Source organism: Argiope bruennichi, chromosome X1, assembly GCF_947563725.1.
Source record: "Argiope bruennichi chromosome X1, qqArgBrue1.1, whole genome shotgun sequence".
Taxonomy (NCBI): Eukaryota; Metazoa; Arthropoda; class Arachnida; order Araneae; family Araneidae; genus Argiope; species Argiope bruennichi.
The window spans coordinates 117889090-117914450 of NC_079162.1; the positions used below are offsets into that span (position 1 = coordinate 117889090).

The 25361-nt window shown below is 29.6% G+C and overlaps 1 protein-coding gene across 2 annotated transcripts in view; it reads left to right on the forward strand.

Annotated features, from left to right (window-relative positions):
- The window catches only part of LOC129958675 (5-aminolevulinate synthase, non-specific, mitochondrial-like), a 61140-nt gene that overhangs the window by 202 nt on the left and 35577 nt on the right, over positions 1–25361 (forward strand). Inside the window, exon 1 of one of the 2 annotated variants that reach the window (XM_056071313.1) lies at positions 18431–18518. The exons of the other annotated variant lie outside the window; for it this stretch is intronic. Within the exon in view, the coding sequence (XP_055927288.1) occupies positions 18480–18518 (39 nt within the window). The 5' untranslated portion in view covers positions 18431–18479. Of the gene's footprint in view, positions 1–18430; positions 18519–25361 lie in introns of those variants that run through there. 2 annotated transcript variants of the gene reach the window in all.

Genomic DNA, 25361 nt, shown 5'->3' on the forward strand with positions numbered 1-25361 from the left:
TACATGTTAAATAATGTAAATTATGTTAAGAAGAAAGAAAATTGTTTGAATACCTTTTATTTCGAAATTTGCAGAGTTAATTTGCATTAAGTTTTACAACATTTAGACTAAAAAATTATTTATTTTGCAATTGAGTTTTATGTTAAGCTTCCAGAGCCTCCGACTATGTACAAAATATACACGTGTATAAATATACAATTATAAACGGAATGAAAATTGCGTTAATCAATTCATTTTGAAACCTCTATTGAATCAATTTAAATTAAAACGATGCATTTAGTCGCTTTTGTTTACATAGAAGAATCAGAGGAAGTGGTTTTTCTCTCTATATATATTTAATATATTCATATAAAAAACTCAAATTCTGCAATAAATTTAGAGTATCAGAAACTTTGTTTTAAAAGAAAATGGACGTTAAAAACTGTGTTTTTTTATAAAATGGACGTAAAAACTGTGTGTTTTTTTTTAAATGAACGTAAAAACTGTGTTTTTTTTTTTAAATGAACGTAAAAACTGTGTTTTTTAAAAAATGGACATAAAAACTGTGTTTATAAAAAAGGACGTAAAAACGGTGGTTTTATTTTTTTAAATGGTCGTAAAAATTGTCTTTTTAAAGAAAATAGACATAGAATTATATTATTCTAATATAATTCTGTTCATAATTATATAATAAAGAATGGAGTCAAATCATGCTTATGTGAGATATATTCAATGTGATGAGCCAGTTCAGTCCAGGAAACAATGAGGCATCCTGCTAGAGAATAGAAGGGCGTGAGGGCACAATCACAGCAGAAAACAGCGGATATAGAAATTAGATATTAGATGCCATGCGTAATTAAGCTTATCTTGTAACTGCGCTGCCACAATAACTCGTCCCATGAAATGAATACGAATGGTATTATGCATGAAAAAAGAAGAGAATACAAAACAAATAAAGACTATCAAAATCATTTTTTAGCTCTCAAAAGAATTTTATATTCGAAATTTTTAAAGAGAAATGTTTTGTATGTTTACGCCTCCAAATTATATCTTCTAAGCAACAGCGAATTTCTTCAATTTTAATCAGCAATTTATCTTTCCAGAATCTTTGTATCTCACCTTAAAACAATTCAAATAACGAATAAATAAATAAAGTAACATTTATTTTTAAAAAAAATTATAGTATTCACTTAAAGTTGCAGTCAGAAAAAGAAACAATCAGCTGCTATTATCAGAATCATGAAAAAATGAGATAGAGCTTGAATATTAAATGTCACGTATTTATTTGAATTTGTTATTCATTAAGCTCTTACGAGTCAATTTACTTCTTTTACGATTTCTGTTTTATTCTTTAATTTTTGTTAATAGATTATAAAAATTATGCCGGGTTTACACTCGGGCAGTTATAAAACGGCCAGTAGGCAGCACATGCGCAGAAAGGGACATTTATGTTTGTCAGAATTTCAGGCATTCCATGTTTGGCTATAAATTGCCGTTTCGGCGTCCCTAAGTTTTTCTTTTTCACTGCGTATCGTATTAAAATGATGGACAAATACTGAATAACATACCTAAATTTGGAAAAATATAAAAAAATAGCAAATAAAATCGATGGCAAAAAAAAAAAAAAAAAAACCCACAACTTTGCATCAGAAAGAACAAAGAGTAAATGAAATGTCGGAATTAATCTATGATAAGTGATCAATTTTTTCACGCCAATAAAACCGCCAAATTCTACTCACGCATGCGCAGTAAGAAAAAAATACAATACAGCGGCATATTGTTGTCCCGTCGGTACAATTACTTGCCATCGGCCGAACAGCATTTTTCAGTCTTTCTACGCATGCAACTGCCTACCGGCCGTCTTATAACTGGCCGAGTGTAAACCCGGCATTAAATTGAAACTTTTTGAAAAAAAAAAATCAGATTAACGGTAATGGCTCCTCGTTAGCTCAGAAGCCAGCAATGCTGCAAAAAGCATTTTCAATCGAATATAATTGAAATTAAATTTTAAAAAAATTATACAAAATAGATAACCCTCTAAATAGATTAAAAAATAGATAATAATTAGATAAATAATTTTTAATTGTGAGTATCTAAATTGCATTTAAGAAGATTTTTGAAGGATTTGTTTTCGGGCTTACATTTATAATATCTCCGCCAATGTGCTAAACACCATATGCCCTGTGTTAATTAAATAGGATATACTATATTTGAATGACTATATTCTTTATTAATCATTGCAAAAATAATTAAAAACTATTCATTTCTCAACAAGAAATTCAAATGTATCTGCTCCTTCACAGTAAGATTTGCAACTTCCAAAGAAAACAAAAAGGTAGGGTTTCCTTGCGAAAGGTATTAAGGATGTCGGAATGCGACAGTAATTTTGTAATAAAATTCTGGAGAATATGCAGAAAGTCGTCACATTTTATTACTCGATTAATGTGACTTTCACAATGTTGTCTATAAAATTTGGGACCTTTTAAAATGATTGAAATAAGACTGTGACATTTCCTTTCAAAAGACTTTTCCAACAAACTGTGTTGCAATTTTCTACTCATTTCTTCAATTTTTTGACATTATTCTCACCTGTCTTGCATGTAGAATTTAATTGTTATACGTCAGCTGAGCACCACCAATTGTAAAATTTTCCGTATCGAAAAATTGTTTCGAGTTAACATCTATGAGCAATTTGAACCACTGTGGAGAGCATCAACTATATATGTATAGAATTTTTCTTTATTGTATAATGCAATGAAGTTAACAGCTGTTAGCCCAATCAGGTAAATTAAAGAAAAGATATTATGAAGATACTTATTGCTATTAAGCTCCAGTGAATTCATTTATTTCTTAATGATTTCAATTTTGTCCTCAAAATTGAATGCAATACAGTCCGGATAACAATAAAGCCGCATAAGCCGGAGTTCTATGAACTCATTTCTTTGCCCACCAATACCAGAATACAAAGATTTTTTTGAGTACTAAGCCCTCCATTTATCTCAAGCCACGTAGAATGTGAACGTGCCCGCGGCTCGGTAAAACATAGAAGTCACCGGTAACATGTCGAGTTAAAATAGAAGGCTTTGCACTGGTAGTTCATATATATTTATATACAGCACTGCACGTTTCAAGAATTTATAAGAGAAAAAATAAGTAAAAGGATATAAACTGTTCACATTTTAACATGAATTCTGTGCACTTCACTGTGGTATACTTAAAACATTAAGCATCATACCCCAAGAACAATTTACGAATCCTGTATGTACTGTGCAGTCATGATCAGGAACAGCGGTAACAATTGAGGTCCTTTATACGCTGACGAAACAATGAACAACGAGCAGAACGCTGCTCGTTTCCTGTCATAACTGGTATTTTCCACACGACGCGTAGGAGGATCGTAGCAAGCGCCCGCTCCCAATGTCTTGGCAATGTTGCCAATGCAATGCTTTGCTTTCCTCAATTAATTACAATAAAGAAAAGTAGACCGGATAGTACGGAAGCCAGATAGTCACGATTTGAGCACTCTGGAATGTACTGTACGCAAGTACTGTTAACTGATAATCAGAATTAAAATAGAATTTTTTGAAAAAAGAAAAAAAAAGTTGGCGTATGGTGGCACATAAACTCAGAAACGAGCAGTGCTGCATATACATTTTCTCAAAAGAATATAATTGAAGTACATTTTTTAAAAATATATCTTCACCTTTGAATAGCCAAAAATTTTAACATTTGAACGGTATTTTTAAAAAAATGAATTGTTTTCAGAGAGGGACTTATAGCAAAAGAAAACGAATAGATACTAAACAAATATGATTCTGTTTAAAAAATAGGAAAGTAGAACCGTAACCCTAAAATAACGAATGAGGGAAAGCGAAAGATTTGGATATGAGAGAACATTTGGCAGAGCACCAAACCAGAACTGCAGAGATCTATTATAGCCAATGCTAAATTCGAAGGGGAGAAAGTTGCTTTCCGATTTGTCACTTCGCGATGCGCAAAGAACGAATTTTGATACTTCTGAGAGCAGATTGCCATGCAGCCCCTGCCAGTGTGTCTCCTACATGTTAATTCCTTTACTGCATTTTTTTTCTTCGTTTTCATAAGGAATTCATTTTCATTTTGCTAGCGAAAAGAAAATTAAAAGTAAAATGTCAAGTTTCAGAAATAATCTCAAGGAAGATTGAAGCTCTGTACTTCTAATGGATTCGCCATTATTGTACATGAAATTCAGTTTCAGCTCTAAATCAAACAATATCAAAATCTTTGGAGTCTCCTAAATCTTCTCCATTTTTCCAATCAGGGTCTGCGCGCTCTGAAGAATTTTTCTTAAAAATGATTTTTTTAAAAATACAACACAATGTAAACTTTTACAAATACGGCTAAAAAAAATTTTCAATTCACCGATCATTTGACTCTTTTTGTTTCATTTAAAAGAACAGATTTGATAAAGCAAAAGTTTAAATAGTAACTGTCATTAAATCACAAAAAAAAAAAAATCATTAACTAAGAGAGAAATTTAATATTATTATATTTTCATAGAATAATCTTCTGCTTTATATAAAAAATGTTACAAAACGTTACTGTTCAATCTTTGATTATTCTATACATATGTACATACTATTAAATCTCATATCATCTCTTTCAGGATTAGAATACAATTTACAATTCAACAGCCTTTTATTTAAAAATTTATTCCTTCCTAAAGCATATGATTATTACACTTTATAAACGGTTTCTGTTTGAAATTTAAATTCATAATTAAAGTTGTTCTCTTTGCTATAAATGTTTAAGTTGGTGTACGGAAAAATCAGTGAATATATTTTTTATGATGAATTTAATTTGATCGGTTTTATGAAGAGTAGTTTTTTAAGCTGATAGTTGCATAAAAAAAACGACATTTATAAATACTTTTTTACAAAAGGGGATTTTTCTTCATAACTTATTCCAGATTATGATATGAAAAATGAAATGTCTGATCATAATTTTGTGCTAGCTGTTGACTTAGGACATCATTAGCTTCCTCAGCTACTTTTAATGTGTTGGATTCAATTTAAATATGGATTTCAAGACGAAATTCCTTTTCATACTTCATTCAATATCCTCATTAGACAAAAAAGTTTTAATATTGAAATAAAAGTGCTATTATCCAAGTTTAATTCATTATGCATTAAAAGCCGCATCATATTCATATTTTTTTTCTTGTTAAATTGAATGGCAGTTTTGAAACAGTTATTCAAAAAACTATTTCTGCACATATTAAACTGAAAAAATTGAAATCGGGTTGATTTTTTTTAAATGTTTCTTTTTATATATCCTTTTATATGATCTGATTATTCTTTTTCCTTGCATTATTATAATTTTTGTCTATCTAACAAAAACCTGATTTAATCTATATTTCATCCAGCATTTATTCCACTAATTAGAAGGTTGTGACGAGATTCGTATATTCGAAGATTGATAAAAGGATATCACTAATACTAACATTTACATAAAAAAAGTGTAACGAATACAAATCTGTTACATGTGATACTTTATATTAATAATAATAATGTGTATCACCTTCTTATTATAATTATTATTATACTTCACATATACTGATTATGTAGAAGAAAAAATATTTCATAAATTCTGCTCCTTTTCTTAGATCAATTCCATTTCTTATTTTACAAGCTGAAGTAACAATGTTAGTTATTGTATAACATTTTTATACACTTATAAAAGGAATTCATAAAAACTATCCCGATAAAACCTGACTACATAAAAACAAGATGTACATGAAAGTCACGAAAGAAATCCATAAAAGCACATTCAAACCATCTGGCACGTCTGACAGCTGTTCGTTGAAGAACTGGAAAAACAGATATCCATATTAATAGATGGTTGTCAAAAATATAAAAATGCATTGTTTGACAGATCTCGTGATCAATGAGTTCTAACACACTGTAATTTTCGATAACTTGCATCGTAAAGTAACGCCGACATCACAGCTGGAACAATTAGTGAAATGGGTACTTACAGTAAAAAAAAAAAAAAAAAAAAAAAAAAAAATCGAAAATTTACATTATTTCAAGACTGTTTTGGAAATTTCCGAATCTAATGTTGTTCGTTTTATTAACTGGCAGTATGAAGTAGAATATTGAGAGTTAAAAGAATCAGTATTTATTTAAGAATTTCTGTTCCATATAAAAACATTTCATGGAAAAAAAGATCCCTTTAAAAAGTTTCTGCTCCATTACTTTAAAATTAGCTTTTATTTTATCGCTCGATTTTGTAAAATCTTAGTATTGAAGATTATCCTGAAAGTACAATGCGCTTTTTTTTTTTTTTTTTTTTTACCGGAAAAGAATCTTATAAAAATACGATTTTATTCATCTGAAAAGAATACTCCTTTTTTCCTGTTTTAAATTCAAATGTTATTTTGGAAATTAAACAGAAAAAAAAACATTTTCTTGCATACCTGAAAACTTTATTTGACTTTGTAAATATGGTACAACGAAACAGTTTGAAATCAAAACTGCCTTTAATATATATATATATATATATATATATATATATATATATATAAGAAAACTGAAATACTACCAGAGCTTTAATACATTTATTTTCAAATCCTGATTGTATTTAATGAAGGCCAGCGATTCTCGAACTAGTTTACCCATGCTGATTGGAAATTTGAGGCGCAGAGATACAGGAAGAGTATTCGAAGTTGTTAGACTATTTCCCGTTACAAATTTTATTAACTTGCATTTGCCGCTGGATTAATTTCCCTGACGTTTGTCTAACTGAACTAAGTGGTATCGATTTTAGAGCAACATAACTGGATAAATAAGCTAATTTTTTTTCTTCACATCCGTAACTAAATTACATTATAGGGAATTATATGCAAAATACAGGCCAAAGGAATTTGGCATCTCCAAAGAGTAAAATATTTAAAAATTAGAGAATTATATGCAAAAAATGGATCTGGAAATTTGGTACGTCCGAAGTTCAAAATATATAAAAATTACAAAGTTCTACGCGAGAGACAAACCAGAGAATTTGATATGTCAAAGGTCCAGAAAAGTTAACATTTGAAGAACAATAAAATAGATAATCAAAATGAAATGTACAACATTTTTAGAGGGCAATTTCAAAACTGCCCTTTTGTGTCTTCTCTTTCTTATTAAATAAATTACTGCCAATTCTTAAAAATTATAAATGATATTAAGCCGCTATAGGCTATCATCATATTGACCATTAATTATCTATAAATATCTAGTAACCACTTTTTATTTTTTTATGTTATTTTATATTAGCTTAAATTATAATTATTCGCAAAAAAGATATTAAATAGTTGTTAACAAAACATGCTTAAAAAGAAAATAGTACCGGCCTATATTCAAAAGAGTGTTGTCTTTTCTAATAAATTTCTTTTCATTGATAGCTGTAGTACTTTTATTAACGATTTAGTCAGTTTTTATACTAATTTAAAACAACCAGATTCATCAGATTTGTAAAATTTTAGTTAAGGTATGAAAAGCGATAATTTTAGAACTTTAAAATTTATTAATACTTGTTATTTTTAAAAACAGAAAACTCTTGTTAATTAATTGAAATTAATTCCATTTATTTAAATATGCTTTGTAAACATAGTATAGGTATATGATAGTCAAATTCGAAGAGAGAGAAATTTATTCTGTTATAAAAAAAATTCTAACAGCATTTTCTTAAAACAGTTATTTTAGATGACAATTTTGGGCAGTTAAAAAGAGTTATTATCAATTTATCATCATTCAAATTCTTGAGGTGTGAGGTCATAACTCTCAACAAACAGCCGAAACAATCTGCTAAGCTTGAACTCTGAACACGGCATAGTGAGGATCAACATTTATTATCGTCTACAATCAATTAAAGCGTTTAACTTGTATATAGTACAGTTAAATAAAAAAGAAAATCATCCAAACTCGCTAATTTTTTTATGGTATCCGAGGAAAAATTTTTAAAAAATGATACATAATTTTTTTTTATTGTACCAAAAGCTAAAACAGATTTGAAAGGTCACCATTAAAAGAATAAAAATACACTCATTGTCCTCAGTTTTTGAAAAAAATTGCTTATTTAATGAAAATTTAGCAAAGGTAAAACGAGTAAATTAAAAATAATGGAAATAATTAATTTTTATTTCACCAATATATAGCTCAAATTACATAAAATGTAACAGACCACAAGATAAAGAGTGTTTTAATAAATAAAAGTTTTATGAGCATTTGAAGTTACCTTAATGTTTTTTTTTTTTTTTTTTTTTGCAAAATGTATCTATGTTTTTAACTTAAAGTGTCGGTAAAACATGTCTAAATGAAGCTATCCTAAAATCCTAGGTCTATCACACCCTCAAGGTTTTGGATACATGCATATTAAATTTCATAAAATGTTATTGAAATCATTTTGAGATATCACATTTTCCGTGAATCAATCACAGTGAAATATTCACAGAAAATGAGCTTAGATATGGTACTTGTAAATTAGTTCATACAAATTCTCTGGAAATAAATGTAGTTTTCACGCTTTTTTAACAAAAATGTCAAAAATAAACAAACTACGGCTGAGTAGGTAGAGAATCAATATAAACATATCCAATATTATTTCGGTGAATTTTACTGTAAAAATAAAATAAATCACTCATTTTCTGTTAAAAATACCACTGTTTCCTATTTTTTAAAATTTGTTGTGTATTAATGAAACTATTGTATCTATAGGTCTATTTTATATTTATTAAAAAAAAAGTATGTTTTAGAATCTACGAAGATTGGACTTTATTTTCAGAAGAAAAAAAAATTCAAATTTTTCTGGAAAAAGCATTTTTACAACCCAGTCGGATACCTTAAGCAGGTTTATTTGGTAGCATCGACCGTATTTCGGAATCATTTGAAAAAAGATATTAAAACTGGTTACCATCATAATGCAATTATCAGGATTTCTGCAGATATTCAGTATTTCAGTCTGTGAAATTCAAATTTCTCAATTAAAATTAAACTTCTTGTTATAACAACTGTTGCATATGCCTTATGCATGTATATAGGGTGTTTTTTTCATTGCTTTTTCAAGTTCGAAGTTTTTTATCATCAAAAATTTACCCTGCAGATTTTGATGAATCTCCACAGTTTAGATCTCTCCGAATTCGACGGAACCGCAAGTGGATTTTTTTGTTTCGAGAGTTTGTTTTTTCAGTAGTGCCAATTAGGACTAAGAGTACGACTAAGCTACTTCACGTGTCATATTAGCTTGCACACCACCTTTTTACAGGAGGACACATTCACACACCTCACAGATCGAATACAGAAGAACAAGCATGCCCGAACAGGGACTCGAACCCGGGACGCCATATCTCGGGGAAGACGTGCTACCCCTATGCCAGGACGTCGGCTCATTATTTTCTTTATAATCAAAACCGTCCCACTGCAAGGCAATTAAAGTGTTATATTACATACATTAAATTAAGAAATATGATAGCATAATTGTATTCTTAATGATCAATGCATATACAGGGTGGTTATAATTAAACTTGCCCTATAAACAGCATCCTACAACGCAAACGGGTGAACGGATTGCAACGAAATTTTATATATTACGAGATGCGCTCACGGAATTTCGAAAGAAAAAAAAAATAGTTCCAAAATGTCCACCAAAGGGCGCCTTTTCCAGAAAAACATTAAATTTCCAGAAACATTTACACAATAAAAGACCAAAACAGATTACAGAAACAATATTAATAATCCAGAACAAGAATTATGAATAATAAAATGAAAAACCAGGAAAAGCTGGAAACCCCATAACACTTCTTGTGCGAAGCATCACAACTAATCAGTTACGATCTGCTGTTGAACACACTGTCCATGGACTTGAAATTCTGCAGGTGAATGAAGGTGACCACATGGAGCACCTTTCTCTACATCGTCCTGGACACAATTAACAACTGCTCCTCTTGTGCAATTTCGTCCTAATCTGTTCTTGTTTCTGCAAACTGAACTTTTTTTTCTTCTCTCAAGCAGCGTACTGTTATTTTTTCCTTGCCTTTACTTAATGTGGTTCGATGACAAGGTAATCAGAAACTAGTTAATAAATGTTAATTTTGTTTCAGTATTCCGTTTTGGTCGTTTATTGTGCAAAATTTCATGTTTTTCGGGAAAAGGCGCCCTCTAGTGGGTATTTTTGAGCTAACTTTTTCCACGAAATTCGGTGAGCGCATCTCGTGTATAGTCTATAGACCAAATTTCGTTGCAATCCGTTTGCACTGTAGGATGGTGTTTGTAGGAAAAGTTTAATTATAACCACCCTGTATATATAGTTATAGAATTCAAGGACTGAACTTCAAAATATTTTATCCCTGATGCCACACGCTATTTTCAAAATAAATATTTATAATTTTTACAATTGTCCTGAATATTGTATTTACCTGCAATAAAAAATAGCACCAATACATTGTTTTTCAGAAAATAATAAATCAACTTCTGAAAAGGAAATAAAGGATTGTCTTTTGAAGGTTGAATGGCTATTGTAATATATTTATTCAAGAACAAAGGCTATTGACTATTGATTTTTCTCTCTATTGAAGAGGTGTGTAAGTCTTTGTTGTTTAAAATATCAATGAAAGAAATTGATTAACTCAAACATGAATTAAAAATAAATAAATAAATATAATAATTTTAATTCAAAAGACATTCTAAACTTCCTTAAAATCACAATCGCGTCTTGAATAATATATTTTTAAGAAACTCGACTGTTATTTTACGCATACGATAGATTAAAAATATTGATTTATGTTAATTGAATTTTACACACATAACCTCACAAAGTATCATACTAACATCATAAGGAGACAACAATTAAGGAAAATATCAATAATTAATACGCTTGAAGCTTGAAAAAAGATTATCGGAGGATGCTTTAATTATTGTAAATTTGCTTCATCACGAAGCTAAATAAATAATTCCATCATCTATGGACAGGCATCGCAATGGAAAAATGCGAGTTTATGAATTATGATATTTATAAGCTTGTGAATTTTTATAATTATTATAAAATATTATTCAGAGCTGCGTCTTGGTTTTATGCTTGTTTGTTTGTTTTTGTGTAAAAAAACTGTCGAGAGCTTGAAAGAATAATTAAGAAAATGATTAAGATTAATGAAAAAAATATCATCATCATTAATATCCTTTGATCGCTGGGTGAGTTATAAAAGAAAATATCATTAAATAACACAGATTATAATCAATAATCAATTATAATTAAGATTGTCGGAGAGTGTTTCAGTTATTATAAATTTGCCTCATCACGAAGAAATAGATCCATCATCTATGGACAGGCATCGCAATAGAAAAATGCATAGTTTATGAATTATGGTATTTATAAGTTTGTGGATTATAATAATTATTATAAAATATTATTCGGAAACACGTTTCGTTTTTTTTTTTTTTTTTTTTTTTTAAACCCCATCGAGCGTTAAAATCATGCTAGAATGATTAAGATTTTTGAAAAAATATGTGATAATTATGTTTAGTGAACTGAAAGTAAAAAAAAAGTTGCCGATGCATGCAGTAACAAATCATTTTTACTTTCTTGAATACGAAGCATACGAGTAAAGTATTGCAATCGTCAAAAAATTCGAACTCGAGACTTTGACGAATCTCGAGTTCCCTGAGTTTGACTTCCTGAATCTAGACTTCCCTGAGTTTGAAATAAACATTTTTGGAAAATGTCTAATCTTTCTATCCATCTTCCACTCGTCTGTTTGACAAAGATAACTCAAAAACCGTTTGAGCTAGACGGATGAAATTTGGTACATGGTCTTTATATTTGTAGATTTTTATCAAATTTTGAGCAAAATCTATTGAGATAAAGTCTTTCTCTCCTACTGTTCGAATATAAGTTAATACGATAACTTCAAACAAAGAGAGCTAGATGGATAAAATTTGGTAAACAGATTTAACATTTATATTGTAGGCACCTACCAAATTTTACTCGAAACCCAATGAGGGGTGAACGCCTGTCGGTTTCTATACTTTCGGAGCATGTAAACGCGGTAACTCAAAAACGCAATGACTTAAATATATCAAATTTGGTATGTAATTTTTTGACTGCAATTGTAGTTCTTTATTAAATTTTAATTTCGGTTGGATAAAAGCGCCTCTAAAACACAAATTCCCTTTTATTAGAGAGTGTGGGAGAAAGTTTCAGGGAGACCATTCCCTCTGATTACTAAAGAAAATACTGATACTGTATACTGATGGCAGCAAAATCGACAATTCTGCAGGTAGTGGCATCTATATTGTAACTCCTTAGTCTAGTTTTTCTCAATGCCAACGAAATCCAGACTTCTGTTCCGTTTTTAGAAGCGAACTTCTAGCAATCGATGAGGGACTTAAGACCATTTTACACGAAAATAATTATAAGAACCTTTGGATTCTTACTGATAGCCGCAGCTCAATGGAATTCCTTAACAATTGGACCTATGTTGGAGATAAAGCAAGTTTGTCTATTCTTCAGAAGTTGAAGCTGATTTCACTCCAACATGATATTCATTTCCAGTGGACCCCATCTCATGTGGTTCTACTTGGTAACGAAATAGCAGATAGGCTTGCAAAGAAGAGAAGCAGCCTAACGACTTCATCTTCTGCTGAACTCACATACTTAGAACTCTTCTCTCAGGCGAAATTCCTAAATAAGAAGAATTGGATGGTACCCCCTATTCATGATTGGTGTACTGCCGATAAAGCGACGGTCCCACGACCGGTCCAGACGGCAGGCGGGCCGCGCGTTCCCCTCTTGAGCCCCTCTTGCGGATTTCTGGGGTGCTTTGATGAATGTCTAGTTTACCGACAAATTGTCGGTAAACTGGATAAACATGGACACTGGATAAACATCCTGTTGTTTTAGTTAATGAATTAACTAAAACAACAGGATGTACCACATAAAATATGCATTACAGATTTAATGAAATAATAATGTACAATTGCCGAATATCATAGCAGCTTGTTCATAGGAAGAGTGAACAGGAACAGTATATAGCTTCAATATATGTGAACAGTATATAGTCTGAGAAAGCAAGTTCTTTAAGCAAACTATTTCAGTTTAGTTTAGTTATATTAACGTCCCGTTTTAAAGCAACACTAGGGCTATTTTGGGACGGACCTCGTAACTTTGAACTGCGGTCAGATGACGAGGACGACATCTGATCTGGCACCCCCTCTCCAAATTACCACACCACAACAGCGGGGTACACTATTTCGGAGGTTCGCAATGTACATCTTGTTGCCATTATTATGTTTATCCTGCTGTATATGACTTGTAATGTTGTTATCTATGCATCTGGATTGTTGTACTATTTTAGAATTATATTCGATTAAATTGCCGTTTTGTATTTTATCTGGAGTATCTTTTTCTTTTATTTAATTCATAGACCAGAAGCTCTCTTGAGTGGTCATTTTACATTTCCGGCCTCATGCTTTATTGCAAAAATGATTTGTTTCTGAATGCTGCACCTACCATCAAAGTTTTTGAGATACCTTTGAAGATATTCAGTATAAAATGTTCCATCTGAGAATTCGGTATATGAATAAGTATAAAAAGTAGATTTAGCAGATCAAAAACATATCAGAAATTTTTGCATTACAAATGATTTTCTGATGAAATTTTTTAACTCTGCAGGATGAAAAAACTCGAACGAGAATCCACGTTCTATTTTAATACTGTCGCTGTAAATTAAGAGTTTTTATTTATATTAATAGTAAATATAATGAGTAAAAAAGGAAATTTACATAAATTATACATTATTCCAGATGAAAAAATTTTTGATTCCTATTTAAGAATTTTCCTTAGCTGAAAAATAGGAAAGAGGGTATCAGGCAATAGATTACTTTGACAAGATTGACCATTTCCCGCTTGTCAAATTAATTGACTAAGATCTGCAAGTAGGCAGGAACGAAAGAAAAATAGAAACCTAGTTTGGCGGTTGTCCAAGCGTTAGATCTTAAAGTTGGTTGGTTAACATCTGAAAGGCTTGGTGGGAACCATCTGGAGTAGTGGGACGGTATACAAGAGTAATTAGGTAGGTGCCTGGGTCTTGGTTCTCGGGAACGCTAGGTGCTGGTGAGATGAGAAACCACAAACTGGCTATTCCGACTCACCGGAACGGACAAGGAAAAATCTGAACATACTAAACCGCCACAACAGCAACATTGGCGGGAACTGTGGTTGAGTTCTAAGGACCATCACCGGCCGCGGTACAACCCTTCCCTTAGAAAGTATGTTCCGCCATCGATGGGAGGTGCCAAACCCCCACCTTTTTGTGTATCCACCAGGGTGGCGAGAACCAACCACCATGCCGGAAGCTTCTCGAGGTCCCCCTCCCCAGTGGGATAGGTGAAATGATGATGCCGGGGGTTCGCCTAATGCTTGTGACTGAGGACTAACTGCTGTGAGCAAGAAAGCGGCCTGAGGGGATGGTAATTTCGGGCACACAGTTGTTTCGCCTTACAAGGGGAGGGCACGAATTGGAAGATTTAGTTCAAGAGGAAATTTTATATAATGATTATACACCTTTACGGTATTCATTTAGTAAAATTTTAAAGCACAATTGCCAGCTAGTTCCGAGAAAATGACCCTGAAGTTTTGAGCATAGCTTATATACTTGCAATCTGTAACCATCTCTGAAAGTACTGACGACGCTATCAGGAAAGTATTCGTTTCGAGTTCGCAAGGTCAAAATTCAAGCATGAACATTTTTTTTTTTTTTTTTCATTCTCTTCCAAAAAAATTTCAAATTCACAATTTACAAATAATTTTAGTTAATATGCTTTTAATTTTTAATGCATATAAAATGTTAATTCTCTTAATTCTTGAATTATAATTTAATTTTTAAGAGAAAAATAATTTTAAAATTAAATGTGTGTTTAAAAAAAAATAGAAAAAAATGTTTAAATTGAATTAATAACTTACAGATATTTCAACTTAATATATTACTAATTTTAATATTATTTATTTTAACTTAGTATATTATTAATTTTGATATTAGTTATTTTAATTTAATATATCATTAATTTTCAATTACAATTTTTTATGCAAAATTATGATGAATCACAAGGTACTTGAATTATAATTATAATTAAATTTTCAAGCGTTCAAATATAAATGTAACTTTAAAGGCGATAAATAATTTAAACAGTTATTATAATTTTAAAATATGAAAAATCTTGGATTTTTTTTAATTCAATGAAACCGTATTTATAATGGAAATTAAAGGGAGCAGCTGATAATTTATTAAAAATGTCAGCAATCGTTTCCCATATTAAAATCGAAAAGAAACAGAAGGCACGTGTCAAGTTAATGAATTCACAGGCAATTAGTCCAAAATTTTTTATATCAAAATACGGAATGCTTCGGTGCATTGCCTAACTTTCTGATGAAATACAAATATTTTCGTATGTAAACGAAACCTGTTTCCCAATAGTTCCATTTAATGTTGCTTTTTTTAATCATCATTTATTATCAAATGCGCAGGATGTTGAATTTTTTTTCCCCTGTGATTCTACCCTTATAGCTCTTTTATGTCCTTGAAAATTAAGGAATGTGGAATAAATTTCTAGAAATGTTGAGTAAAATATTTTATCTTAGTAATTATAACTAATATTTATCATCACTTAAGTTATATTTGTAATTATTTTTCGGCTGAAAAATTGAATTATTATTGAAGTAGGTAAATGAACTTATATTTTTGATGGAAAAAAAGAGTAATATAGTAATTGATATTATTTGTAAGTTGTTAATTTAATTTGAGTACGTTTCATAATTTTTTTTAAAAAACGCATCTATATTTCTAATTATTTTCCTTTTAAGAATTAGGTTATAGTTCGAGTATTAAGAGAAAAACGTGAATTTTTAAATGCAAAATTGAATAACATATTAATTGAAACTATCGATAAATTGATAATTTAATTTAAATAATTTTGAATATTTAAAAAACACATTTAAATTTATAATTATTTTCCGTTTAAAAATTAAATAATAATTCAAGAAGTAAGATAATAAATATTTATTTTTGCATAAAAAATGAAAACATATTAAATTAACATAAATATATTAAAATTAGTATCATATTAAATTGAAATATTTGTAAGATGTTAATCCAGTTTAAATATTATTTCTCTTTTTAAAAAACGAATATAAATTTATAATTATTTTTCTTTTAAAAATTAAATTATAATTCAAGAATTAAGAGAATGAAAATTTTATATGCATTAAAAATTAAAAGTATATTAATGAAAATTATTGCTCTACAGTGATTCTAAAAATTAAAGGCACATTTATTATTAATTATTGCTCTACAGTGATTCTAAAAATTAAAGGCACATTTATTATTAATTATTGCTCTACAGTGATTCTAAAAATTAAAGGCATATTTATTATTAATTATTGCTCTACAGTGATTCTAAAAATTAAAGGCATATTTATTATTAATTATTGCTCTACAGTGATTCTAAAAATTAAAGGCATATTTATTATTAATTATTGCTCTACAGTGATCACAAAAGGATAGAACACACATTAGTTTACAACAATGATTCCCTGAAAAGTTTCTTCACAGAAATACTGCGAGATAAATGATTTTAATAATTTTATCTATACGTTTAATATGATTTCATAAATCGATTAGCTTTAGCAAAAAGCTTATTTGTATTGAAAAACATGTATTAAAATGATGATATCGATGATTTTGAAAATATTCAAGTTCCATTGCTTCATACAGATCTATTGCTGAAGAAGATAATATGATTGAATTGTCTTGCGACATTTCATTAAAGAAAATTTAGTAGTGTGGAATTGATCTAAGTTTTGGCTGTCATTAAAATATGAATGTCTACTCTTAAGTGTTGTCTGAGCGTATTTTAATCCCATTTTTTACTTATTTGTGCGAAGCTTGGTTTTCGGCAGTTATTATCATAAAAAAAAGCCGTGTCCAGTATAATTGTATGAAAAAACATGTAGTGATCAATAGGCTTATCCATCTCAGGAATTCCTATTTTTATTAAAATGCCTCAATGAATTTTCATGTAAAGTAAAAAAAAATTATGAATTTTTACCTAAAATAAACAAAAATTGCTGACTATTTTACAAAAAGTGCTTGTTAGAATTTTATACAGTATGATGCTTTGGGAAAAATCTATATTTACTAAAGCAGCCGAGAATAAAAAAAAAAAAAAAAAAAAAAAAAAATGTGGACCACTGACTTAGTCTACTGAAAATTACCTCTCTCTGTGGTTCTGCTTTTTCCTTTCCCACTATAAAAATGATAAATTTTGTAAAATAAATATATCAGAGGAGTTCAAAAGGTCACAGGTAAAGTAAAAACACTCTTCAACTTCAGCAAAACAACAACATTGTGACCAATTATCATATTTCGAAAAAGTGTTTCTTCTAAAATGTATAGTTTCTGAAACATCAGTTCATTTCAAAATTTGTCTTTTGTTTAGACTTATTAAAAAATATGTCTTTATTCCCTTGTCGTTTGTTTCCGATACAACTCAAATTACATTCATACATTATTTAGCGATTTAGAACAGAGTTATTTTAATTCTAACTACGATGAACGATTTTAAATGAATAATCCAAGACAGATTAAAAGTTAAAGTTACTTACGATTTTTTATACTTGGAAATCTTGTTTAAAATTTTCATTTTAATTATTTCTCAGAAAAATTCCAGTCTGTTTCCATAAAATGTAAAATACGGTATTCTATATTTCCAGGTGAACTCTTTTTTTAATTTCTTTAGATATTAAAAACTTTATTTATTTTCAATCGAAAGCAAGTATCTCCCGTTAAGTTGTTGAGATTAAAATTTCTCAGTAAATAAAATAATTATTAATAAAGAATTTGACGATTGATCTGAAAATAAGGGATTTTTCCGAAATAATCCTAGGAATTTCAATATATTTTTATAATATGCAGTCTGTTTTCGCAAAATATAAAATCTGCTTTTCTATATTTCCAGGACAATTTTTTTTTATTTCTTTAGATTGTAAAATTTTTATTTACTTTCAATCCGAAGCAAATACCTCCCGTTCAGTTGTTGGGATTACAATTTCTCAGTAAATAATATAATTGTTAATAATGAATTTGACGATTGTTCTGAAAATAATGGATATTTCCGAAATAAGCCTAGGAATGGGCACATATTTTTATAATATCCTTTTTCTATTGTGCTATTTTAAAAGAAACTGTTTCAGTCTACGTCACTAGTAGCTTTTCGGTCGCCGATGAATGAGGTCAGCAAAGAAGTGAACGTCCCACCAAAAGGTCTTTCACAACAGCCTTTCCTCTAAAATGTCTACAGTTTCTAAAACTTGACTTCAGTTCACCTCAAGATTTGTCTTTTGTTTATTTTTTCTATCTATTTTTCTTCGTTTATCATTAATTGACTTACTCGCGATTTCAATTGCAAAGTATTCATCGAACAGAGTAAGAGTGGATGATTGTACGTCTGGCCATTCTCAGCAACCATTCGTGGGTAAGACTTAATTTGCAATTTTTGTACAACTAATACAAAAAAATTACTGTAAAATTACTTTTATGTTACCTCACTTCTTATTCTAAAATACGGAAGGAAGTAGTGGAAATTTCTTCAGAGAAGTAATTGCAAAATCGGTTGTTACTTCCTTGTGTTAAGTTTCCTGACAGGTGAAGAGAACGAGACAGGTTAGACAGAGAACATTTTCTTTAAAAAAAAATCGTTTTTATTTATTTTTCTTCTGGAAATTCATCTGCCAGTATGTGTTGCAACAACTCAAATGGCATGGGAGAGAATTTACGAAACTTCATTGACTGGTAATGATAAGTAACGCACTAATGGGATTTTTCGAGCATTTTTTGATAGATTTAAAATATTAATTGATAAATAAAAGTAATGGAATAGATACACTTGAAATTGCATTAGTGTTAATCATTAAAAGCATTTTTAGTTGATATTTGTTCTATTTTTTGCCCGTTTGTTTCGTTATGTTTTTGTCCATTGTAAAATCACTAACTGGAAGATAAAAAAATGATGGTAGAAAAACAATCGAGGCTTATAAAACGATACCAATAACCAAACACTCATTTTCACTTTTTTATGTATTATTTTTTTTCTTCAAAATATTTTTAAAGTGAAATATGTTCATTTTTTATTTTTGTTAATTATTCTTATTTCATTTGATTAAAAAAACTGTCACAACTGTTTTGATACCTTTGGTTTTTTTTTTCCATTTAAATGTTGATTTTTAATTATTTATTCATGACTTTAGAAATCAAGCTGAATACCAATTAAGCGTCCCTTTCTCATTATTTCATTTATAACTCTAAAGTTTGATTATGCACAAAAAAATGCTAAAAAAAATTTAAGTAATTACTAAGAAATATTGAAGTTTTATTAATAAAATATTTTTAAAAAAACATAAATAAGACATAAAGAGACAAAGAAACATAAATAACACAATTTTGATATATTGCTTTTAATATTTTTCTTTCAAGTTTATTCACTCCTTTTGGTTATAGTGGAGGGGTTGTATTTCAAGGAAGACAGGTAGAAAAAATCTTCAAAAGATAATTTCGATAAAGATAATTTTATTCAAATATAAGAGGAATAAAATCGGGATTTTCCTAGCCAGTTTCGGGATGTCTGGTCTTCTACTTGATATCAGACGATTGAAAATGCTATAAAAGACAGAAACTGAAAAAAATCCTGGCCATAATATCTGATATTTAGCAATTAAGAAATATTTTTAGCCGTAGTTTTCCGTATCCAATTTCAAAACCTTAATTTACTCTGACTCGGTAAACTCTAAAACAAACACTAAGGGTGAAAATTCTCCTTCTGATATGACGTGACAGTTTGGAGAGGAGGTACCACTGCAGATGTCATCCTCGTCGTCTGAAAGCAGCTCAAAATTACAAAGTTTGCCCCAATTTCATTCTGATCTTGCTTCAGCATGGGTAATTAATACTACTTAACTAATTGCAGACAGTTTATAATTATTTTATATCAACGTGTCAGTGTCTCGCAGACACAGATTCGATCTCTAATCAATCTGTAATCAATGTTTGAAATATTCTATTCTATTAGAGAGTTGCCCTTCTTTAAAATTTCTAATATATTCACTTAGTAGGTTCGCGCTAAATATTAAATCACTTTATTAAAATTATTTTTTAAAAACAACTTTTATTAGTGTGCTAAAAATATTTATAGTTATTTTCTTTATTTTTAATTTATGGTTCCTTATTTTAAATATTACGAAATATTGATATCAATTTTTCTCATATTTATCAATAGCTGTCACCGCTAATTTGGGAACAAAATTTATTTAAATTAATTCGTATCTTCTGATAATAAAGTTATGAAAATATTAAAAGGGATAATCGTCATCAAGAACACTCAAGATCAGTCGAAAATGATTTTGTTTAATGTTTGCGCTATATTTCTAGGTTCTTTTTTTCTTAGGTACAATTTATAGTCGCTCTATAGGTACTCTTTGGTACAATTTATATACCCTAGCGTTGCTCAGGGTTAAAGCCCTTTCGTGTATAATTCTTTTAGCTTAAAAACTACTTTTTAATAAAATATTAAAATATATAAAATCCTTTTATCATCTGAAATTCTTTTTACTAAAGTGAGAGCAATAATTGAATCAGACGACTTTTAAAAATGGTATATAGTTGATTTTCTCAATAAGTTACAGTACTTATATTTATTGTATAAGTGCTATATATTTTACTCACAAATGTTGAATTATAAGAATGATTTTAAAAAAAACATTTTGAGACATTTAATTAAATAATTTTTCATTAAAAAACAGAAATAAATCAAATCAATGATTGCTTTTGATACAAATTGTTAAAGTTTTCTTTTAGAATTCGAGTTCAGGCAGCAGTTCTTATTCTTCGAAACAAAAAAATCATTTACTCACGAAAACATTACTATCATTGCCTTCGTTTCAATTTGAGTGGTAGACTTACACTTGTTTTTAGGTGACGTTAAACCACTACTTTAATGACAATCAAAATATTGCCAAAATATACGTAATAAATAATAGAAATAACAAGAAAAGCAGTTCTAATGCCCCATATGTAGGTATTTCGCTGTAACTAGATATTATGAATAGTACCTACTGAAGTTGTTATATAAGAAATGTCTAAACACTTCATTGCATAGCAAAGAAGTAGCCATATATTTCCTTACTTCAAAATCGCTTGCGTTAAATTTTTTAAAAAAATAACAATTGATGGAAAAATTCTACAGAAATGAAACTGGTATCGTTGAGTAGCAAAATTCTGAAGTTTAAGTTGGTGTAAAAATATTTTTTCTGGAATAATTTGCTCCGAAGTTTCTATAGAAAAAATAGAAAATTTAGCTAATTTTTGTATTTTGAAAAGTAGACAAAATTCTTCCTCTTATCTTAAACAATAAATATACAAAATTTGGTTATTTCTGCCGAGTTATTTAGGAGATGCGAAATATACATAGTCGCAGTGGCTTTTTTTTTTTTGTATTAAGATAACAGAATTATTATAAATCGGGCCTAAGGAGAAAGAAATAGCACAAAAGGGAATTTTTTAGAATCTGTGAAAATAAATGAGCAAAACTCCGAGAGAATTTGATTCAAAAGTGAAAAAAAAAAAAAAACTAGTAAATTGCAATAAAATTTCGTTTTTTTTTTTGTTTTTTTGTTTTTTGTTTAGTTTTTTTTTTTTTTTTTAGTTTGTTTTTGCTAAGACTAAACTGACATAAGTATTTGATGCTAATTGATGATAATAAGTGGTAAAGGATGAAAATGCCCCCAGCCAAAGAGAAAAAAGAAATTCAGATACTGTTTTTCATGTTAAAGTTATAAATGAACAATGATTTTTAATGTGGTAAGCCCTAAAAATGAATGATAGTACTCGATGTAGCTTAAAAGAGCGCGTAAAGAAAGTTAGCGTGGGCGTTCCTTGAGCTAGCATAAAAAGATTTTTTTTTAAAAAGTTTTCTAACATTTTCTTTTTTAGTACTTTTCAAACATTTACCACTTTTAGTCTTCAATTTCAAAATTAATTTTACATAATATTTGCAAGATATTACTGAATTCCTTTTAATGTACAGTTTTAAAACAATTAGTAATCAATAATATGCAAATTTCGCCGACTGGGAGGAATAATTTAAAAGGTTAAATTTTTCAGAATCTGTAGAAACAATCAAACGAAATAAAAAGAACATATCAAAGAACATATTTTTTTAGTACTAAATTTTAAAAATTTAATGTAAGCCTAGACAGATCCTTAGGAAGAAGTTGCCACAACAAAAGAAATTAAAAGAAAATATCAACAAAAAGAATGAACTAAATTTTAATGGTATTATCTGTTTGGAAAAAAAGTAGCGAAACCACTTGCGACTCAAAATCGTATGTTTGTAAGCAATCCATAAAACATACTATTATGTTTAATGAGCCAGATTTTATTAAATTGACATCACATGCAGAGTGAGTTAAGGTCAGTTTTCGACGATCTAAATATAAATTTGAATTAAAAGTCACAGGTCACTCTTTCAGTAACGCCTGTCTGTCATCCCATTAAAATTAAGCCTCCTGCATTTAATCAGCTTTCAAATAAATGACCAACTCTACACTTTTTGACCAGCTTTAATATTTCAGAGAATGAATTAATCAACAATTCTCTCAGACAACATAAAGTTGTCCTTTGTATTGGAAGGCGAAACGGCTATTTAAATTCTAATTTAAATTCTGATTACCTCAGGTCTACGTTTGAAACAAATTGAAATTCATTTTCAGTAAGGGGGGATGGTATGACACATGACGTTTCTGTTAACGTTGCTGTATTGCATAAGAAATAGTTCAGAATTCGTTGCTTATGTTCAGATTGTTCTCACATCAAGCAAACGGCTACATGACGACAAAGTTGAGTCAATGCAATTGGTTAAATTTAAAATGACCAGACGTTTTGAATACCTCTATGGGAACCTGGTATATTAATTTAGAAGCAAAATCCTGCTTAAGTCAAGACATTAAATTCAAAATGGATTCAATTCTCTTGCAAATAGTAACGTACAAGTCACGACACTGGGTAGAGGGAGAGAGGATAACCAAAATCTAAATAAATAAATAAAGCAATTTTTAAAAAATCAGAAACAGTGAAGCAGCTTATAGCAGACATTTTTAAAAGTAAATAACAATTCTAGAATAGAAATAAAATATTTTGCAATTCATTTTACAATTATTTTCATAAGAAGGATACACTATTGCATTTATATAAAAGCTGGAAAAGAGGATTCCTTTGAAGTTAAGAATTTAAAAATGTGTTTAATATTTTATAATACAAGCTATGAAGTATAAAACGGGACATGTAGGATACCAAAACATTTTTTTCAATCCAAGATTATTTTTCTAAACTTGAAAATTGAAAGACAAATCCAAGACTATTTTTAAGACAAAGAATCGAAAATTGAAACTATCCAGGTTAATCCACGACATCTGATCGCTTTATATGTTTTATAAATGTTGGAAAATGAAATTCACTTTCATTTACTTTTATTTAGAGCTAGTTATTTTAACTAACTTTTTAGAAATAAAATTTGATTAACTTTTTTTTAAAAAAACTATTATTATACAAGGGCTTATAAGATAAATCTGTCACAAACCTATACATTTAATTCAAATTTGGATCAATACCGGTTAATTGAAGAAATACAAAGTTAGCTGTGGCACACCGGATGTGAAATTTGAGTTACATTAAATGTAGACTTATAAAAAGTAGCTTACGTCAGTTGGAATGATTGGTTTGAGCGTGACTATGAAGCGTTTTCAAATCATGTCAAAGTAAATGCCGTGAGAAAGACTGACATAATGAGAACAGATTCGAATATCTCTAGTCGTGCTCCAATGTTTAAATGATCAGACATCTCGATTTAGCTGGGACAGTCCCGTTTGAGACTTTTTATCCCTGAGATGCCCGATTTTGTATAAAATATCACTAACTGTTTCTTTTTTTTTTAATTTAAAATTAGATATTTTACAGACAAATTTTTTGAAAATATTAGCTAGATTTAATTTTTAGATTTTAGTTCCTAAGGATTCTCCTTCCAGATTTTAACAGTCTCCTGATTTAGTGAATAATGTCAGTTCCATACCTTAATACGTTAGAATATATATTTCATTTGCTTAATTCTGTATCTTACTTACGATATTATAAATATCAGTAGTAATTACCAGACTTCTCAAATTAGATGGAACAGTCTAGGATTTCGACTTACTACCTCAATTTGATACCGGTGTCAGCAATATCTAGCTCGTCCCAGGTTGATTTTCGGAAAATCTGGTTACTTGATTTCCTGATTGTGGAGATATTCAGTAATAATTAACAAATGAAAATAATTTTTTACATATTCTATAAAATACCTTAATGTAAAGTAAAGTTATGTCTTTCATCTTATGGACTAGATATCAAGAAATTCAACTAATCAAAACAAGATTTTTGTGTAACAATATTTAAAAATATAGTTATCTGTATAACAATTATTTAAATATCAAATATTATCATTATAAAATAATATCCTAAAATATTATCAATAATAATAAATTAAGGGTTTGTTATACCCTTGATCCTTATTACTATTATTAAATATGAGACCCATACTTTTTAAATGGCTAGTTATTTATGTTACAATTAGATAATTAAAAATTAAATTACTCTTATACGAGGGCAATTCAGAAACTAACCTCCGGTTGATTGAAAAAAATACACCAAGTTAAGTAAAAATATTTTAATATATACATCTTACAACTACATCTTTGCACTATTTTTCGACATAGTCTCCATAACGATTGAGGCACTTATCGTATCTCTTCACAAGCTTTGAAATTCCTTCTGCATAAAAATCACCCGCTTGTGCCTTGAGCCAGCCTGTGACCGCATCTTTGAGCTCTTCGTCGTCATCAAACCGCTGGGACCCGAGCCATTTCTTCATACGCATGAAGAGGTGATAATCGCTTGGCGCCAGATCTGGGTTGTAAGGTGGATGGTTGAAAACGTCCCACTTGAAGGACTCAAGAAGGGCTGTTGTTCTGCTAGCAGAGTGAGGACGGGCGTTATCGTGCAAAAAAACGATACCGGAAGTCAGCATACCACGGCGTTTGTTCTGTATAGCCCGTCGTAATGTTTTTAGTGTTTCACAGTACACGTCTTGATTAATGGTCGTCCCACGTTCCATGAATTCAACCAACAACACCCCTTTGGCATCCCAAAACACCGTTGCCATCAGTTTTCTGGCAGAAAAATCTTGCCGGGCTTTTTTTGGTTTGGTAGGCGAATCTGAATGTGCCCACATCTT